This window comes from Elephas maximus, chromosome 4 (assembly GCF_024166365.1).
Source record: "Elephas maximus indicus isolate mEleMax1 chromosome 4, mEleMax1 primary haplotype, whole genome shotgun sequence".
Classification (NCBI taxonomy): domain Eukaryota; kingdom Metazoa; phylum Chordata; class Mammalia; order Proboscidea; family Elephantidae; genus Elephas; species Elephas maximus.
In genome coordinates this window covers 164,659,505-164,679,231 of record NC_064822.1, presented here as the reverse complement: position 1 = coordinate 164,679,231, position 19,727 = coordinate 164,659,505, and the positions used below count along the sequence as shown (strand labels likewise).

The window sequence follows — 19,727 nt, the reverse complement described above, 5'->3', positions numbered from 1 at the left end:
TATTTATAGGATGATGAAAAAGTTTTGGAAATAGTGGTGATGGTTGTGAAAAAAAAAAATAAAAAAAGAGGACTATTTACATAGGTGTGGACAACTATAAGGAGCCTTGGTAGCGCAATAGTTAAGTGCTCGGCTGCTAAGTTAAAGCCTGACTGTTCAAACCCAGCCAGCAGCTCCTCAAGAGAAGAACCTGGTGATCTGCTCCGGTAATGATTATACCTTAGAAAACCCTACGGGGCAGTTCTACTCTAAAACATGGGGTTGCTGCAAGTCAAAACTGGCTCGACAGCACCTAACAACAACCAGCATGTGAGGAAACCAGAGGGCAGAGCAGTAACCCTGGGCTGGTAACAGCCACGAATAAACCACCTCTGGGCCTGAAGGGGATGAAGAGGGAGAAGGCTGTATGGAGAAGGCCACCCAGTGGGTTGAGGGACATGGTCAGTTGCAGTGCCCCTCAGATGCTCTTGAGTAGATTTCAATCAGGGCTTCAAACCAGTTCGTTCCGGCTCAACCCCCTGCTGAAAATTTGCATTTCTACCCCAGATACACTGAATCAGAATCTACATTTTTAACAAGCTCCTCAGGTGATTCTTACGTATAGTAAATTTTGGTCCCTAACCGGTACCATTAGAAATGCAATTGTATGTGTCAGAGTAGGCCTGTGATCCATAGGGTTTTCAGTGGCTGGTTTTTTTGAAAGTAGATCTCCAGGCCTTTCTTCCAAGGCACCTCTGGGTGGATTTGAACCTTCCAGCCTTTCAGTTAGCAGCCAAGCACATTATTAACCATCTGCACCATCCAGGGATTCTGCCAGGGGTATAAAATACCCTGTCTTCACTCCCCACCCTCCATTCTGCATTGTATGTACCCAACTGGAAGCCGGAGGGCAAAGAATCCTTTGATACAGCCCACCCAGGGCAGAGAAGAGGGACAAGAGGATCTGGACGGGCCCACAAAAGCGAGCCAGCCCCTGTGCAAAAGAAGGATTTGTAGCTAAATTTTCCTGAAAGAGAAATCTGACACACTGATAACTGCTACAGCCATGGGGTGGGGGTGGGCTCCTCAAATGCTAATATTGTTCAGGAAAGGACTTGAATAACTCCATTTCACTTCTTTCCTTTATTTCTTAAATTATATTCTATGACAAATTTGGGTGAATGAACCCAATGAAAATTATGCCTGGTTAATTCATTAATAAGTCATGGAGGTGATTTTTCTCAAGACCTAACAGGAGATTTTTGGTTGGAATTATGTTACTGGTGCATATAATGTTGGGATAAGATGGAGCGGGAGACAGCCAAATTCTCACAAATCCATAAAAATTCACCCTTGGACCCCAAATAACATTGCTTTTAAGCTATTATTGTAAAGAAATGAAAATTTGATAAGTGGTATGGCCTTCATAGTTCATCCTTCTTCCACAAAATTGGAATGGAATGACTGTTCAGAAATCTATATGGAATAAAGCCTTTTTTTTTTAGACATTAAAATTTGAACTTTTCTTTTTATATAGGCTAGTCACTGAGTATGTCTCCTAGGAAAACGAAGCAATCTGACAGTTATCAACATATTTTTTTAAAAATAAAATCGTTTAAGGAGCCATCACAGGCCAGCATAGATTGTACCTGCAGTGAGGCGGCAGCAGCCCACCCCACACTCCTCTCCCGATTCCCCCAACCCAGCCGGCACCGCTCACACTTACTGCTGTCTCTGCCTCTTAGCCGATGAACCCAAGGATCTGCCTGCCCCAGCCAGAGTCCTGCCTCCCACAGAAGCCAGTTCCAACAGGCACAGAGAGTGTGCTGTGCATCTGCCTGGGTTTGCTGCCCGATCACCATCCTGCGTAACTGCGTGGTTCCATTAGTACCCATGTTGTTGTTGTTGTTAGGTGCCATCGAGTCAGTTCCGACCCATAGCGACCCTATGCACGACAGAACGACACACTGCCCGGTCCTGAGCCATCCTTACAATCGTTGTTATGCTTGAGCTCGTTCTTCCAGCCACTGTGTCAGTCCACCTCATTGAGGGTCTTTGTCTTTTCTGCTGACCCCGTACTCTGCCAAGCATGATGTCCTTCTCCAGAGACTGATCCCTCCTGACGACATGTCCAAAGTATGTAAGATGCAGTCTCGCCATCCTTGCTTCTAAGGAGCATTCTGGTTCTACTTCTTCTAAGACAGATTTGCTCATTTTTTGGGGAGTCCTTGGTATAGTCAATATTCTTCGCCAACACCACAATTCAAAGGCGTCAATTCTTCCTTGGTCTTCCTTATTCATTGTCCAGCTTTCACATGAATATGATGTGATTGAAAATACCATGGGTTGGGTCAGGCACATCTTAGTCTTCAAGGTGACATCTTTGCTCTTCAACACTTTGAAGAGGTCCTTTGCAGCAGATTTGCCCAGTGCAGTGCATCTTTTGATTTCTTGACTGCTGCTTCCATCGCTGTTGATTGTGGATCCAAGTAAAATGAAATCCTTGACAACTTCAGTCTTTTCTCCGTTTATCATGATGTTGGTCACTGGTCCAGTTGTGAGGATTTTTGTTTTCTTTATGTTGAGGTGCAATCCAAACTGAAGGCTGTGGTCTTTGATCTTCATTAGTAAGTGCTTCAAGTCCTCTTCACTTTCAGCAAGCAAGGTTGTGTCATCTGCATAACGCAGGTTGTTGATGAGTCTTCCTCCAATCCTGATGCCCCGTTCTTCTTCATGTAGTCCAGATTCTTGTATTATTTGCTCAGCATACAGATTGAATAGGTATGGTGAAAGAATACAACCCTGACGCATACCTTTCCTGACTTTAAACCAATCAGTATCCCCTTGTTCCGTCCGAACAACTGCCTCTTGATCTATGTAAAGGTTCCTCATGAGCACAATTAAGTGTTCTGGAATTCCCATTCTTCGCAGTGTTACCATAGTTTGTTATGATCCACACAGTCGAATGCCTTTGCACAGCCAATAAAACACAGGTAAACATCCTTCTGGTACTCTCTGCTTTTAGCCAGGATCCATCTGACATCAGCAATGATATCCCTGGTTCCACGTCCTCTTCTGAAACCGGCCTGAATTTCTGGCAGTTCCCTGTCAATATACTGCTGCAGCCGTTTTTGAATGGTCTTTAGCAAAATTTTGCTTGCCTGTGATATTACTGATATTGTTCTATAATTTCTACATTCAGTTGGATCACCTTTCTTGGGAATAGGCATAAAAATGGATCTGTTCCAGTCAGTTGGCCAGGAAGCTGTCTTCCATATTTCTTGTCATAGACGAGTGAGCACGTCCAGCACTGCATCTGTTTGTTGAAACATCTCAATTGATATTCCGTCAGTTCCTGGAGCCTTGTTTTTCACAAATCCTTCAGAGCAGCTTGGACTTCTTCCTTCAGTACCATCAGTTCCTGATCATATGCCACCTCTTGAAATGGTTGAACATCAACTAATTCTTTTTGGTATAATGACTCTGTGTATTCCTTCCATCTTCTTTTAGTGCTTCCTGCGTCGTTTAATATTTTTCCCATGGAATCCTTCACTATTGCAACTCGAGGCTTGAATTTTTTCTTCAGTTCTATCAGCTTGAGAAACGCCGAGCGTGTTCTTCCCTTTTGGTTTTCCATCTCCCGCTCTTTGCACATGTCATTATAATACTTTGTCTTCTCGAAAGGCCCTTTGAAATCTTCTGTTCAGTTCTTTTACTTCATTAATTCTTCCTTTTGCTTTAGCCGCTCGGCGTTAGAGAGCAAGTTTCAGAGTCTCCTCTGACATCCATCTTGGTCTTTTCTTTCTTTCCTATCTTTTAAATGACGTCTTGCTTTCTTCACGTAATACCCATGAGCCAGAACTTATTCTTGTGGCAGAATTAACCATAAGACATTGGTGCTGACCTGGGGAATGACAGTTCCACTTAACTGTCTCCCATCTTCATCTCTGTTGTTAGGTGCTGTCGAGTCCATTCTGACAGTGAGCCCATGTGACAGAGAAGAACTGCCCCATGGGGTTTTCTGGGCTATAATCTTTATGGGACCAGATGCCAGGTCTTTCTCCCAAAGTGGTGCTGGGTGGGTTCGAACCACTAACCTTTAAGTTAGCAGCCTAGCACTTAACCATTGAGCAGCCAGGGTTCAGTCTGTTTATGAAGAACTTTGTGCTCAGTGTGACATCAGTTTACTTACTTCTTATGCTAAATGAACATTCCAGACCCAATATACCGCACTCTGTGTAACTTATAATCACAGCTAGAAATTATCAAAGTATTTTTTTTTTTTCTCCCCAAAACCTCAGAGACCTATGCATGGGCATTTAACTTCCAAAAGTTGTTACTGACCAGTTACGTAAAGACTTAGGCATACTTCAGCCTAAATAGTCTCCGTTTATCAGCTCTAGAGGGGGTCTCCCCCATGAAGGTGGCAGTCTCAGGGGTTGTTACTTGGTTCAGATATTGGAGGATGTTGAATGACAGACTTAGCACAGCAGAGCTGATGTGCATCTTACAAGTCCTGCCATTGAGAAAATCTCTTATGTCTTATCACCACAGTCAGAGCAACCCGAGATGGAGTCACCTCCTACCACCAAAGTCAGCTCACAACATGGTAATAAAAGCTGTTCAGAGCAATCCATATTCAATACCTAATTGAATTGTCCTCTGGGTGTCCCGATGCCTCAATCAAGCCTCCCAATATCGCTCCCTGGGGAGCCTGGGTACGCAAGTGCCAATAAGACACGTGGCAGGGAAGTTGAGATGCCTCCAAGTAAGAGGCAACATCAGCTGTTTTCTGACATTTGAGAGGCTGATTTCTCTCTGTTTCTCAAAAGTGTATGCTCAGTTTCCTGAGAGGGGAAAAAAAAATCCCAAAGTGTTAAATGTTGAGTCAGGGCAGACTGGGAAAGAAGAAAGGCACAGGAGAAAAACTGGGAATTCTATTTTAGCAGGCTGTTTCTGGGGTGTGGGTTTGGAAGGGGGGAGTTGAAGTTGCAAACTCAAATGCCTTCGAAGCCAACCTAAGTGGGGTGGGACTCTGGTGAACTCACCTAAGAGGAGGCTGCTACTCAGGTCCAGATGATCGTGGCTGAACAGAAAGGAAGACCCTGTGCTGACAGATGTTCTCAGAAGTATGGATTTTTATGTGAAATCATTTGATTTGGCAATGTTGGCAACATATTTGGAGTTTTTAAAAAAATGTGGGCCAAAAAAAACGATCTGCAGGCTGGGCATGGTCTGTGTATCACTTGTTTGTGAACTCTTTTTGTGTGTCTTTACGGCCTCCTCAGATTCCACAAAGTCTCACAGCTAGATGTCCAGTTACTTAACAAAAAAGGAACACTTCGTGGCTGAGGTGGAGGTTGTAGAGGAGGCAGGGAGGCAGAGGTCACTGACATTTGTTAGAACTTTTGTTATATACCATGTTGGTTTATGGGAATATTAGTTAGAAATTGAATTCAGGAATTAGTAACAAAGCCCAGACATTAGTGTCTTCAACAAGGGAGGGGTTGAGTTTTCTGTCATGTAACATGAACTTCAGAGATAAAGTACATGACTGGAATGGTAGCTCCACGGTTCTCATCAAAATCCCAAGTTCCTTCGTTCTCTCTATTCTGCCATCCTTACCATGGGTTCCAGCCTAAAGGTTACCTCATGTTCACAAAATGGCTGCTGGAGCATCAGCAAGTACAACCACATTCCAGGCAGGAAAAAAAGAGAAAGGATGGGATGGACCAAAGGGCTCCTGCCTCACAACTGAGTAAGCAACTTTTTAAGAGCTTTCATAAAACCTTCACTTCATGACTTCCATCTCATTGGCCACCCCTAGGAAGCTGGAAACTATAGCTGTCGTTGTTGTTATTGTTACTTGTAGCTGAGCACAAAACAGCCTTCAACAGTATAGGGATTGTTATAGTGAGGAAAAGGGGAAGATTGGATATTGGGGAAGCCACTAGCAGTGTCTGCCACAATGGGGTTCATTACAGCCCTGGGTAAAAGGCAAAAGCAAGCACACACAGGTGAGACACTTGGATAGAGAAAGCAGTGACTGCAGGAGGAACTGATGATCACCCTGGCAGAGTCACTCTATAAATTAGCCACCAAATCCAAGAGGATCCCCCGCAGTTATGTTAATGTGCACACCAAACACCTGTGTACCAAGCAACACTCCTGAGCAGAGCAGGTGTAAAGGAGCATGATGCATATCCAGACATCGTGGGTGCAGTTGGCTGGGGTGCAGGAGCGGGACTGGCAATGAATGGCGTGGTCGGGCATCAAGAACAGAAGCAGAGGGTGCTGGTTCTCAGCCTTGGCTACAAACTAGAACCACCGGGGAACATCTCCAGTGATTGCGAATTAATGTGTCTGGGGTGAGGCCTGGGCTTTGGAATTTGAAACCAGATAATTCTAGGTACAAGGAGTCATGGTGGCACAGTGGTTAAGCACTTGAAAGGTTGGTGGTTCAAACCCACCAGCCGCTCCGCAAGAGAGAAATGTGGCAGTCTGCTTCCATAAAAATGTACAGCCTTGGAAACTCTATGAGGCAGTTCTACTCTGTCCTGTAGGGTCACTAGGAGTTGGAATCGACTAAATGGCAATGAGTTTTGATTCTAGGTACAAAGTTGAAGAACCATCCCTCTTATCCAAAACCTGTTGCCATCGAGTCGATTCCAACTCCTAGTGACCCAATAGGACAGAGCAGAACTGCCCCATAGGGTTTCCAAGGAGCACCTAGTGGATTCGAACTGCCGACCTTTTAGTTAGCAGCCGTAGCTCTTAACCACTAAGCCACCAGGATCTCCTATCAGTCCTTATGAATCCTCTGAGAAATTGGGAAGCCCACAAAGTTCCTTACATGAAAGGCTCCCTAGGAAGTTGATCCTTGATGATATTATGTGCTGAAGGCCACACAGCTGGAAAGTCAGTGCAGCCAAAGCCCACAGTTGCTGCCACACCCCCAAGCCATTGGCCCAAGCAGCGAGCCTAAGGTCTCTCCACTCCTTCATGCCAGTCCTCCCCACCACTCGATGGGCGCGTGCACAGTCCGAAAAGAATAAAGCTAGGCCGGCTCAAGACAAAAGCAGATGACAACTTTCCTGCTAGGGGAGGTCTGTCCGTTGAGAGCTAACAGCCCAGAGGAGAAGAAGGAGGAGGAGGCGGGGGCAGGATGATGTCTGGAGAAAACTGTGTTCCATGGAGCTGAAGCAGCAGGTTCCCATTTGGTAAACCATGGAAACTCACGTGGCACAGAAACAGAGGTTTGTGACTAGGACAAAAAATAATTATGCCATTTATTAAAACCTGCATCAGATGCTTGAATATGTTTCTAAGCCTACACATTAGATGTTGTGTTTCCTGTTTGACAAATGAGGAAACTGAGGCTCTGAGAGCTTGCAACTTTTCAAATGGGAGAAAAAGGAGAAAGAGGGAAATGAACTCAAGATGGCAGAAGCAGCACTCGGATCTGCTAACCCCAGGCCTAACTCTAATTTGAAATGAACAAAGGGTTTCAAAGTAGAAACAAGTTTCTCCATCAAGGAGGCAACAGTAGGACTGATGGCCCTGCTCAATGCTTGAATCATGAGAATCGTTCAGATATCAGCCATCAGAGCCAGAAGACAGTAAGCTGAGACCAGTGGCCAAGTGCTAACAAATCCAAAGTGACACCCAGTCTCTGCTGTCCTTTGGTTCCTATCACAATGTCCGCCCCCCCCCCCCCCCTTTTTTTTTCAAAGAGCAATCTCTACAGCCACAGAGCTGGGTTAATCATCTATCGACAACCCCCTGGAATGTTTTGACAACTAAAAGTAGAAGCTCCTCAGGAGCACAGACCATATCTGTTGTCTTCTCTGAGAGCTCAGCACCCAATCATCAATCATGATGCACAGGGTAAATGAATGGAATGAATAATGAATTTAATGCCTAACTGAAATAGTGTTCCTGGGATCCTCCAGCCACGTTTTGGTGAGGAGGTACAGGCAGTGGAGTCTGCCTTGGACCAAAACCCACACTCCACTACTTCCTGGCTGTGGGGCCCTGGCAAATTAACCTTTCTCTGTTTCCACATCCATATAATAAGAGATAACAGCTTCAAGCCCTGTTGTGAGCGTTCAATAAAGACCTGGCACATAAAATGCTCCCAAAAAATAGCACTTCCCCTTCCTTCCTCCTCAGAAAGTTACTTGACAGAGGGTGAGGCAAATAAACCAAAAGCAAAGGGTTTAGAGTCACTGCCAATTGAATATGAATCAGAAATTTAAAAATACATCTCCAAAATCATCACACAAGCCAACAGATGATCTTCCCTGAGTACCAAAACCCAAGCCTGTGATCCCTAGGCTGGTGTTCACCTGCCACTCAAACGGAATTCCACTTCCAACTGTAACTGACAGTCTGGCCTTGTAGCCCAGTTGGGTCTCGGCCTTTCTATAAAAAAGAAAATCATATTTGGGTTTCAACGCTGGCTTTGTCACTGATTAGCTGCCTGGGGTTTAGTTCTTCCTCTAGAAACTGGGGATGCATAGTCTGCAAATCCACTCAACTACCGTGAGGAGAGAACGAAGGTTGGGCAGCACCTACAGTGGATAAGCAATAAATAAATGAATGACTGTGAACGTTGGTGTCAGCTCCTCAGAACAGCCACCTTGGTACAAAGCAGGAGACTTCGCTTGCCTGCTGGGTATTCTCCAGTTTGATCAGTTGCTTAGAACCACCAGACCCAAACTCAGGCCTGGAATTCTCTCTCTAGTTACCTGTTATAGCCCTGGGTGATGGTCAATTACAGAGGCAGATTTTCTATTCACTTCTATGTGATAAGCGGTATTCCCAATTCTGAGGGCCTGACCTCATAAATGAATTTACAGTGAACACCAGCGGCTCATTTTCCTCAATCATAATTGAAATGAAAATTTCCCAAGCTCTAGTCTTCTCACATCATCTGACTTGGGAACAAGTTGCCATTGATGTCAAATGACCTCAAAGGCCTGGTCTCTGATGTGAGTCCTATACTTTAACCAACTTCTGCCCCGTCCACGTGAACATACTCAGCAATTCTTCTAGCATTAAACTCAGGGCCCAGTAGTTGCTTATTTTCTAATTCAGTCATTTTAATAACTATAGTATATCCATACTCATAAGAGGAGGGCTTATGAACAAGATGTCTATTCCAATGACAATCTTTAGAGACTAAGAATTATTAGAAAATCATTTTCTCCTTCTCTAAAGGTCTGTAATTATAAAACATTTGTTGAATAACGGATTGCCATGCTTGCTGACGTAGGAATATGTTTATTCGTTTCATGTAATTTGGTAGCAACCCTTTTTTATCCATGTAAAGTTTTACTCTCCCCTAGTGATGCATCAAGGACTCCTGGTAGCACAGTGATTAAGCCTTTGGCTGCTAACTCGAAGACCGGTGGTTCGAACCCACCCTGTGGCTCTGTGGGAGAAAGACCTGGTGATCTGCTCTAGTAAAGATTACAGCTTAGAAAACTCTTTAAGGGAGTTCTGCGCTGTCACATGGAGTCACTGAAAGTTGAAATCGATGGCACCTAACAACAGCGATGCATCATAATAAAATGCCACATCAAAATGCAAAGATAAAGAAGATGCTGGTGATATGCTACATCGTAATTTGACAGTCATGATATCATTGAGAGGGGAGAACACTATTATGGGCACATAGGCATATGGGAATTTCAAATATTTATTGAGGCTTATATCAGAATCAACTCAATGGCAACTGCCTGGTTGGTTGGTTTGATAGCCTCTGATATTAAAAGATACAGACCCAGCTTTCAGAGACCTTATGATCTAATGCAGGGCCCCAATCAGTAAAAAGGAACTACCATACAGGGCAATGAAAGCCATGGCAGAGAAGGTGCTATGGCAGGAGTCAGGGCAGATCTTCAGAAGGGCCATCTCAACAAATACATGAAAGATGAGGATCAATGAGAAAAGCAGCTTTGGAGGGTGGAAGGGAGGAAGGGACAGTATACAGAAGAGGAAGCAGCAAACAGCATATATAAAGCCACAAAATCAAGAGAGCACACAGCAGATTCTGGGTTTTAAGCACAGTGACATGATTAAGATTGGCACTTTGGGAAGATCATGCTGTACAAAATAACTTGGCGAAGGGACATGACTGGTGGCAGAGATGGCAGCAGGAGAACTGTTGTCAGGCTAAGATGACGGAGGCCCAAGAAGGGAATGATGGTCCTAATTATTATTATGAAGTAATACCAAGAAATGTCTATTGAGCACTTTCTTGGTGCAAGCACTGAGATTACGTACTTCATAAGCATTATCTTATTAAATCCTTATGACGATCCTGAGAGGAACTGAAACTCATTTTATAGATAAGGAAACTGCTGATATTTTCTTGTTTGCTTGCTGTCTGTTGATCCCAACCTCCCCCAACAACTAAAACATTTATTGTCTGCTCCTTGAAACAGTGCCCGGCACATAGTAGGCGTTCAAGACATACAGGATAGATGGTTCAATGAACAAACTAATAAAGGAATTTGCCCATGATCATCTTGAGTTAAGGAACCCATGCTCACTGCACTCACTACACTTAGCACACTGCATTGCAATTTCTAGTCTTTGCTGGTCCTTAGTCTCCTGGGCTGGCTTCATCTTGCAAAACCATACTGCCCTGGACTCGGACTTGGGGTCTCCTATCTTTTCTACACTCATTTCTTTGCTTTCATCTAATCCCTTGGCTTTAAATTCATGGATGACTAAAATTTATATCTCTGGCATGGACTTCTCCCATGAACTCCATATCCTTTTGTCCAAGAATCTACTCAACATCTCCACTTGGATGTTTAATAGGCATCTTGAACTTAGTATGTCCAAAACTAAGCTCCTGGTCTTCCCTTTCAAACCTACTACTTTAATAGACTTCTTCATCTTAGTTAAGGACAACTCTATTCTTCCAGTTGCTCACACCAAAACTTTGGCACCATTCTTTACTTGTCTCTCTCATACACTTCATCAGCAAATCCTACTGACTCTCTTCAAAATAGCCAACATGTCACCATCTCTACTGCTGCCACCCTAGCCTGGCCCACCTTCATTCTTACCCACATTACCGCCAAAGCTTCACACTGGTCTCCCTGCTTCCATCCATAACTATCCCCCTTTCAGTTGATTCTCAACTGATTCCCATTGCCAGAGTGATTAAATTAAATCTAAGTCAGGTCACTCCTTTGCTCAAATACCTCCACTGGCTCCCACCTCAGAGTAAAAACCAGTATCCTCACAATGGCTGAAGAGGCCCTCCCAAGTGCTGGCTCTGATTCCCCTCTGCCCTCATCTTCTATTATACTTCCTTCACTCATGCTTCTCTAGCCACCCCAGCCTGCTTGCTGTACCCTCGGCTCAGAATGCTCTCCAGATACATGTATGGCTCATCCCTCACCTCTATCAAGTCTTTACTCCAATGCCACCTTCTCAATGAGCCACTCCATCTAAAACTACAACCCTGTCCCCTGTTTAAACAGACCACCTAATACACTACAGAATTTATGTATTTATTATCTGCACCCCGTAGCCCCAAGAGGGTTGTTCACTGCTATATCCCCAAAACCTAGAACGATGTTGGACACACAGTAAATCTCAATGAATGTGCTGAATGAATGAATTTTAAAAATGAGTGAATGAATAAGTGAATTCTCTTTTTTACAGGATCTTCTCCAGGCCAACCACACCAAGCAATAATCATCACAGAAACACACCGAGGAGACACTCAGAAAATTCTGATAGGACTGAATTTACACACAGCTGATAAAGCACTGGTGGAACGGCTGATGGCTTTAGTTTGAAGAATCTTTCACGTTAGTCTTCTAATCAACAGGTAAATGACAAGAAGTCTGAAACAATTTGAAAGTTTTTCAAAAAGATTTGAGAAATTTTATTTTTGTAAACATTTTTAAATGCATTCAAAATGTATACCAAGACAAAAAAAATCATGTAGACAATATCAAAAATATAAAACCGATGGTTTTCGAAATGAACAAGACACAATGTAAAAAATCTTTATATATACAAAGTTCAATGGTATTTCCAATGCAAAAAAATGAAGCAGGGGAAAATGCTCGACAGTGTTCATCTGCCAACTACAAACCAAATTCTCCTCTTGACTAACTCCATGAGCTGCCGTGAAATCTACAGCTGTTTTGTACTTAGCTTCTCTTCTTACCTTATGGTACCTCATTTTTCTTTTTAATTTCTTTTAAGACAAGGGCCAATCAAGTCTTTTTAAAAGCTAATGATTATTGTTATACTTTAACTCTGTGTGTGTGTGTGTATGTCTGTTAGGTATCACTGACTCAGTTACAGTTCACAGCGACCCTACGTACAAAAGAATGATACACTGCTTGGTCCTGTGCCATCCTCACAATCGTTGCTATATCTGAGCCCAATGTTGCAGCCACTGTGTCAATTCATCTCACTGAGGGTCTTCCTCTTTTTTGCTGACCCTCTACTTTACCAAGCATGATGTCCTTCTCCAGGGACTGGTCCCTCCTGATAACATGTTTAAAACATGTGAGACAAAGTCTTGCCACCTTGCTTCTAAGTAGCATTCTGGCTGTACATCTTCCAAGACAGATTTGTTCATTCCTTGGCAGTCCGTGGTGTATTCAATAGTCTTTGCCAACACCATAATTCAAATGCATCCATTTTTCTTTGGCCTTTCTTATTCATTTTCCGGCTTTTGCATGCAAAAGAGGAGACTGAATATACCATGGCTTGGGTCACACACACCTTAGTCCTGTAAGTAACAATCTTTGCTAGAAGTCTAGAGGTTTTTAATTCCAATAGTTAATATTTTAAACTCTGAGCTATATATGCAATGAGTTCCTGAACACTGCATCCAAATCATGATTTAGATACTCTAAGCAGAATATATCATTTACAGAAATTCCTTTTTATAAAATTAAAATTTTCACATATTTGCTTAAATCACAGTAAGCCTGTAAACTAATTAAAAAAAAAAAAAAAAAAAACCTCAGCAATGTGAAAAATTATTCACTCTATTTAAGGTTCCCTCAAATGATAAGCAGACCTATCTAATCTAAAATATATCTGAGTGGTCATATTCATATCCCATTCATGCCCCCATCTACTAATATGCACCAACAACAGAAACAGGCTCATTGCTGACGTACTATTAATATTAATACCAATTTGATTTAGTTCCTGTGGCAGAGCAGAAACAAAAAACTTTTGAGTTTTGGTTACTTTTGTTATATGGCAACCACATTTTTTATTAATTTATCTCCATTTCCCTTAATATTTCAGAGATAATGCTCAGGTTTAAACTTCAATTAAAGTTCTTAATTCGGGCAGTCAGAAATTGCTAGTTACTGATACTGATGAACTTCTTTCCTAGTAAAAGCTACCTTTCCTGAGTGACCCTGGTAGGAGGAGGGAGGGAGAGAGGGAGAATAGGTTGGTTGGACAGAAGATTGGAAAGCTAAAATTGACATCTTCCACAGTCACAGTGCCTATTCTGAAACTGCGTAGAAAGCAACAGAAAATTCTCTATTGAAATTCACTAAGAGAATAGCACTGGCGATGCCATTTATCTGAAAGTAAACAGAAAATAGAAAAAGACTACCATTTTAAATTTCTTAGAAAAAATCCTATTATTAAAATTTAAGATTAAAATTGGCCCCTCCCTAATTATTCTTATTTACTAACATTTAACTGTGGATCAATTGCTAAAAAAAGAAGAAAAAGTGAGGATTAAGAATGGTCAAGTTCAGACAGGTAAGAAGTCTAGTATACACAAAAACTGAGGCAGGGTAATGCTCAACTCAGATGCTAAAAACTGAGTCCAGTTATAGTCTGTGGCTGCCATAAGTTACAGAGACAAAACAGTAGACCAATAAAATCTACTGTCTCCAACGCACAGTAATTTTGCTTCACAGAACTTTTGAAATCCAAGACTCACTAATGGAGTTAATTAAAGGAAATGCAGACTGTTCACACAGACACAATATGTTTAAAGCAAATTTAAAGAGTGCAAATCAGCTCCAAGATTGTATTTGAGAGAGTGTGGTTCTGAGAGCAGGCTGCTGTTACCCTGGGGCACAGCCTGCATAATGATCGTATTAAAATACAGGTTTCCTTCAAATTATCTTCATTAATTATGTCAGCCAATTTGAATGTATCAAGAAAGAATTTTACAAACAATATAACAAGGTATGTATATTCACATTTTCATTTGTACCTTAAGAACAAACTGTTAACAATAAAGATGATGATTATGAAAAACAAGATTAAAGGTGTGTTCATTCGGGGAAAAACTAGATTAATGTTATTCATCCAACAACAAACACTTTTATAATAAATGCCATACTACAAAACCATTCACAGCTTTATAAAAAGGTGAAACAGAGTTTCGTTACAATTTCTTTCCCGTTCCGTATTTAAAAGAATCCAACTTATGTTAATGCTTAATTCTTTTACTCTAAAATCTGTAAAATATATAAAATACCAAGATTATCAACAGTCACAAACGTTTTGAAGTCAGGGGACACGTGTATTTTCTTCAGATTGGTTCCATTTGTGTAGAAGGTCTGTGAAGATTCCCCAGTGACAACATTCCACCACTGTTCAGAGAAAAATAAAATTATCATTAAACTGATAATTACACTGTCTGACAATTTGCAGTGCTGGCTACAGCCTTTGCCCTATCACTTCCCAATCCCAAAATTAAGGAAACAGCAGGGAAAAAGTCTCAGGTTTTGTGCTGCAATATAATATTATCGACCTGGTCAGCCTTCCCTAATTAACCCCGGCAACTGCCTCACAGCTTTGCCTACACCTAACTACCACAGGCAGGCTTGAGAAGAGCTGCAGCTTATGTCAGAGCTGCTACACAAAGTCCATTAGGCCAGTGGCTGAACTGAATTCTCCTGTCTGCACGACCTCCTCAGTGGGATGGACAGAGAATATCCCTCTCTTCACTCTAAAATGGCCCTTTGCAGACATGGAGTGATATTTTATTAGACACCCAGACTCTTATCGGTAATATGGGCTGTAGCAAAGAATTTTGTCTCTCCTGAATCTTCCCTTTTACCAAGAGTGAATCAAGAGTCCATGACCAAATTTCTTTGCTAAATAGACACTGAACACCTCAAATGCAGCAGGCACTTCCGGCCAACTCTTTCCTTTTTCCTCCCCATCACTGAATTTGCCAAGATTATAATGTATTCAGTTACCAAATGGAGATTATAAAGTTTACCTATGTATCTCACAGCTAAAATGAGGGCAAAAAGAGACCATACACATGAAAACATCTTAAAAAGGCTTCAGGTACACCAAGGCTCAGGTACATCAAGAGTACTACGAATATAGTGTCACTAACCTCTGAATCCCTGGCAGTGCCCCAGCATTCTTGCACATGTGACTGGGTTGACTATTCACGTGCACTATTTGTAATAGTAACTGGTAAAAATGTACCCCACGGACTTGAGTAAACCTCAGTAGAGCAGCAGGGACTAACTTGGGATTTTCCAGAACTGACAATTTTGCTTCGTAAATTAAAAATGTAAAGAAGTCTGCAGAGGATACATTCCACCTACTCAAGAACACTGGTTAGTTTTCAGTTGTTAGGGGCGAATGGCAGAAGTAGTAAGATCTTTACAGATAACCTGGTCCAACCACCTCATTTTATAAATAAGGAAACTGGGGTTCAGAGAGAAGAAAGGCCTTGTCACCCAAGATAACACTGCTTGCAGAGTCAGAGGCGCTAGCAGAGGCAGGATAGTTTCTGACTTCCTAATCCAGTGCTCCCACTACCTTTCCCTCTGTTTGTTAGAACAGACCACTCTACTTGAAAACACAACACCAGCCACGGGTGTGAATATGAACTAAAAAACAGTAATATAAAACAGCAGCTAACACTTAGAGTACACCATGTGCCACTATGTGTACATACTATGAATGCATTAACTCACTTAATCCTCCTAACCCTGTGGAGTAGGTATTACTACTGTACGCATTTTACAGATGAGAAAATCAAGGCACAGAGAGGTTAAAAAATCTTGTGCAAGGTCACAAAGCTAATGAGTGGCAGAGCTAGGCTTTGAACTCAGGCACTCTGCCCCAAAGCCCAGTCCCCTGACTGTTGTACTCTAAGTAATGGCAAACCTGCATTTCTCTCCATGTGGTCCATATTTCAAATCAGCCTTTCCCCACATGAGTATGAATTAATGTCAATTTCTTATCATTCTAACAGCACATGCTCTGTGACATAATACAGAAAAACAACTGAATTATTTTTTAACTTATAAATAGAAATAACTTTGAGAAATAAGAGCATTTTAGCTACTGGGTATCTACTCTGTCTTACTGACACTCAATTTATACAGCTTGGTGTCCAGCGTAAACAGACTCAAAAGGCCTATTTTCTTGGACATTACAGCAGCTGTTCCTTTTTACTATTAATTTGCTCTGTGCTTGTGGATAGTCTCATTAACACACTAGGTAGATGTAGGCAAGACTATATCATAATCAGTTTACCCATGCTAGTAATCAACCCAGAAGGGAAAAGGAGCATGACTGTGACTTAAATATACAAACCAAATATACAGGCTAAAGATTCTTTCACCTCTACAGTAGGGGTATCTATTCTGCTGCTAATGTACTTCAAGGCTCTCCAAGAACCCTGCAGATCTGCTCACTGATCTTCATAACATCTTGTAAGCCAGATTCATGATTATGTGATAGCATTCTATGGGGCGTAGCTGTTAAGTGCTATGGCTGCTAACCAAACGGTTGGCAGTTCGAATCTGCCAGGCGCTCCTTGGAAACTCTATGGGGCAGCTCTACTCTGTCCTATAGAGTCGCTATGAGTCGGAATCGACTCGATGGCACTGGGTTTGGTTTTTGGTTTTTTATTCTATGGGGCCTAGAGAATCAAATGACATGGTGTCTAGAAGCTCAGTGTCAAAGCTGGGAAGCTTTTCGGCAGTCAATACAACTCAATACTCCCAGCTTCCAACACAAAGATAGCAATGCCTCTCTTCTCAGCACCATCCTCTTAGCAGACTAAGAGTTACAGTTTATCTTTAAGTTAAAGGAAGACAAGTGGTGATCATGTCTTACTCCGGATGCCCTAGTAACTAAGTTGTGCCCCAAAAAGCTGTGAGTTAATGCAACATTTTGTAAACAGAGTTGTATTGTCAATGTAACCTTGTAAAGGGATCATAAAACACATCTTTTCATAAAGCTAAATACTCCCTTCCAATTTATCTTTTTATAAGCTAGATTTTATGTTTAGTAAAATTGCAATTACGTGGGTCTCATATAGTCAAAAACTTTAATTCATTCAAATATTTTTTAATAGCTACACTATGCTACATGATTAATCAGAAACATATCCTACACTTGACTATTTTTTATTTAAAAAAATTACAACATCCTAAGATCTCACTAGAGAAGTATTTTAAAAGACTTTTAAAATGTCTAAGCGGTCAATGCAACATATAGTATCACCTCCTCTACCTTTTACAAGTCAACCACCATTCAAAAGGCTCACCTCAAGCATCGCTCCTCCCTGTGGAGCCTCTGCTAACCCCCAAAGGTAGAAAAGACCACTCTTCTCCTTTGTGCCTCCACTATCTTCATGTAAATGCGTACCAGAACACCTCCTACACTTTAGAGGCTTTACTTGTTTAAGGTCTGCTTGTCCCATAGACTATAAGCCCCCTGAGGGCAAGAACCAAATCTTAAACATTGTATCACATAGCATGGTGTCTTAGCACAAAGTGGATACTTACCACATTCTTACAGAAGAGATGAATAAATAGATGGAAGCACCAAAAAAATGACATTGAAGAACCACGACATACTCAAGCATTGGCTTCAGTATTCACTAATAAATTTGCATAAACAAACTTGATACAAAAAACTGAGTGAAGAGAAGTCTTGGGTTTCAGTCTTAGCTCTTCTACTTACTATGTAATTTTAGGAAAGTCATAACCTTCATGAAAATCAGTTTCCTCATCTACAAACCAAGGAAAATTTAAGCCTCACAAAGTTGTGAGGACCTGAAATGATGTAAGTAAAGCATTTTGTACACTATAAACCAACACGCTGCTGCTGCTGCTGCTATTATTATTATTGCTAAAGGAAAATAAAAATTACAAATACATTTTTTAAAAGACTTTCAATCAAAAGCGTAATGAGGGAAATGAAAAATAAAACAAAGTTAAATACCCTACTTGCTAGTCATTCTAATCATCTAAGATTCCGTATGGGGCAATATGACAGCTCTAGACTGAGAACATCCCTAACTGTCACCAAAACTTCCAAGAGTCTGAGGAAATTAGCCTTGCAGACCCAGTCTCATCACTGCAAAATGGGGATGACAGGAACTGGCCTTCTACTCCCCTAGGCTGTATAAGGACTCACTGAGATACAGGAAGTGAGGACAGCTTGGAAAGAGGGCTATAGGCTGTTCTCTGCTTACACAAGTCATTAAGGAACTCTTACCTTAAGATATGCCCCAGAGGAGACAAGCATTTTGCTATCTGGAGAAAAGCAAAGGTCGGTCACCCAGCCTCCGTGGGTAGCAGCTCCTTCTACCGAACACAAACCAAGAAGCTCACCGTTTGAGACATTCCATATCTACATAAACATGATATGCGATTCATTAACAACGTTACCCAGAAGCTGCCTCCACTTTTAAAATATACATCTATAATCTGTAACATAGGAAACCCTGGTGGCGTAGAGGTTAAGTGCTGTGGCTGCTAACCAAAAGGTTGGCAGTTCGAATCCACCAGGAGCTCCTTGGAAACTCTATGGGGCAGTTCTACTCTGTCCTATAGGGTCACTATGAGTCAGAATCGACTCGACGGCAGTGGGTTTTTTGGGTTAATCTGGAACATACTTAGAAAACTTGCTTAAATATATAGTAATTACAATTCCGAGATGCTTTAAGAATTTTTTTAGACTGCATTCTCTCCTTTCCAATTAAAAAAAAAAAAAACTATACTAAATACTAATTACACACAATATTTGTCATTAACTATATTCCAAAAAATAAAACAAGAGGACTACAGCAATTGATTAGAATTCTATGACCTTTTCCATTTAATAAGAAGAGAACGAGAGGAGCCAGGACTACGCAAAAAATAACAAGCTACCTTAAAAAAAGAATTCCGGTCCAGGAGGTAACACCAAGAATGTTGACAGATTCCATTCAAACATCTAAATCATATGTATTTTAAACACAAGAAATTCCTGTAAGGCTCTAATGACATGTCATATGAGTGTAATACTCGAATTTTTCAAAGTCATGCACATCAGAATAAGAAACGGAGACATAAACAGCAAAAGAAAAAGTCAAAGTCATCATTTGCAAATGTCCCCCTAAAAAATTCAAGAGAGCCAAATGGAAAAACTCATTAGAAAGATTTCAATAAGATAGCCAGCTTTCCTACATGATAAATAATCAGGAATAAAAACAAAACAAAAAATATTTTTTAAATGCACTGAGGAAAATTTTTTAAATAACATTCCAAATTTTAAGAGAGACAGCTTTTTCAACAGGGGTTCCTGAAAAATGAAACACTGCCTCATAACCAGGAAAGATGAGAAACTCAGAGCAAAATTAATGCTCCCAAAGCAGCTCTGCCACTTCTGCTGACATGGCATTTATGTGACTGGTATAGAGACAGTTGGCTACTTGATCCTCAAGCAAGAGAATCTTAATTTTCCTGGAAAGC

The 19,727-nt window shown here is 41.4% G+C and overlaps 1 protein-coding gene across 2 annotated transcripts in view; it reads right to left on the bottom strand.

Annotated features, from left to right (window-relative positions):
* Positions 1-12,234: 12,234 nt before the first annotated feature.
* The window catches only part of APAF1 (apoptotic peptidase activating factor 1), an 86,807-nt gene continuing 79,314 nt past the window's right edge, over positions 12,235-19,727 (bottom strand). For both annotated transcript variants that reach the window (XM_049884127.1, XM_049884128.1), the window contains 2 exons: positions 18,490-18,624; positions 12,235-14,600 (listed from right to left, as the gene is read on the bottom strand). In XM_049884127.1, the coding sequence (XP_049740084.1) occupies positions 14,454-14,600; positions 18,490-18,624 (282 nt within the window). In that variant the 3' untranslated portion in view covers positions 12,235-14,453. The remainder of the gene's footprint in view (positions 14,601-18,489; positions 18,625-19,727) is intronic.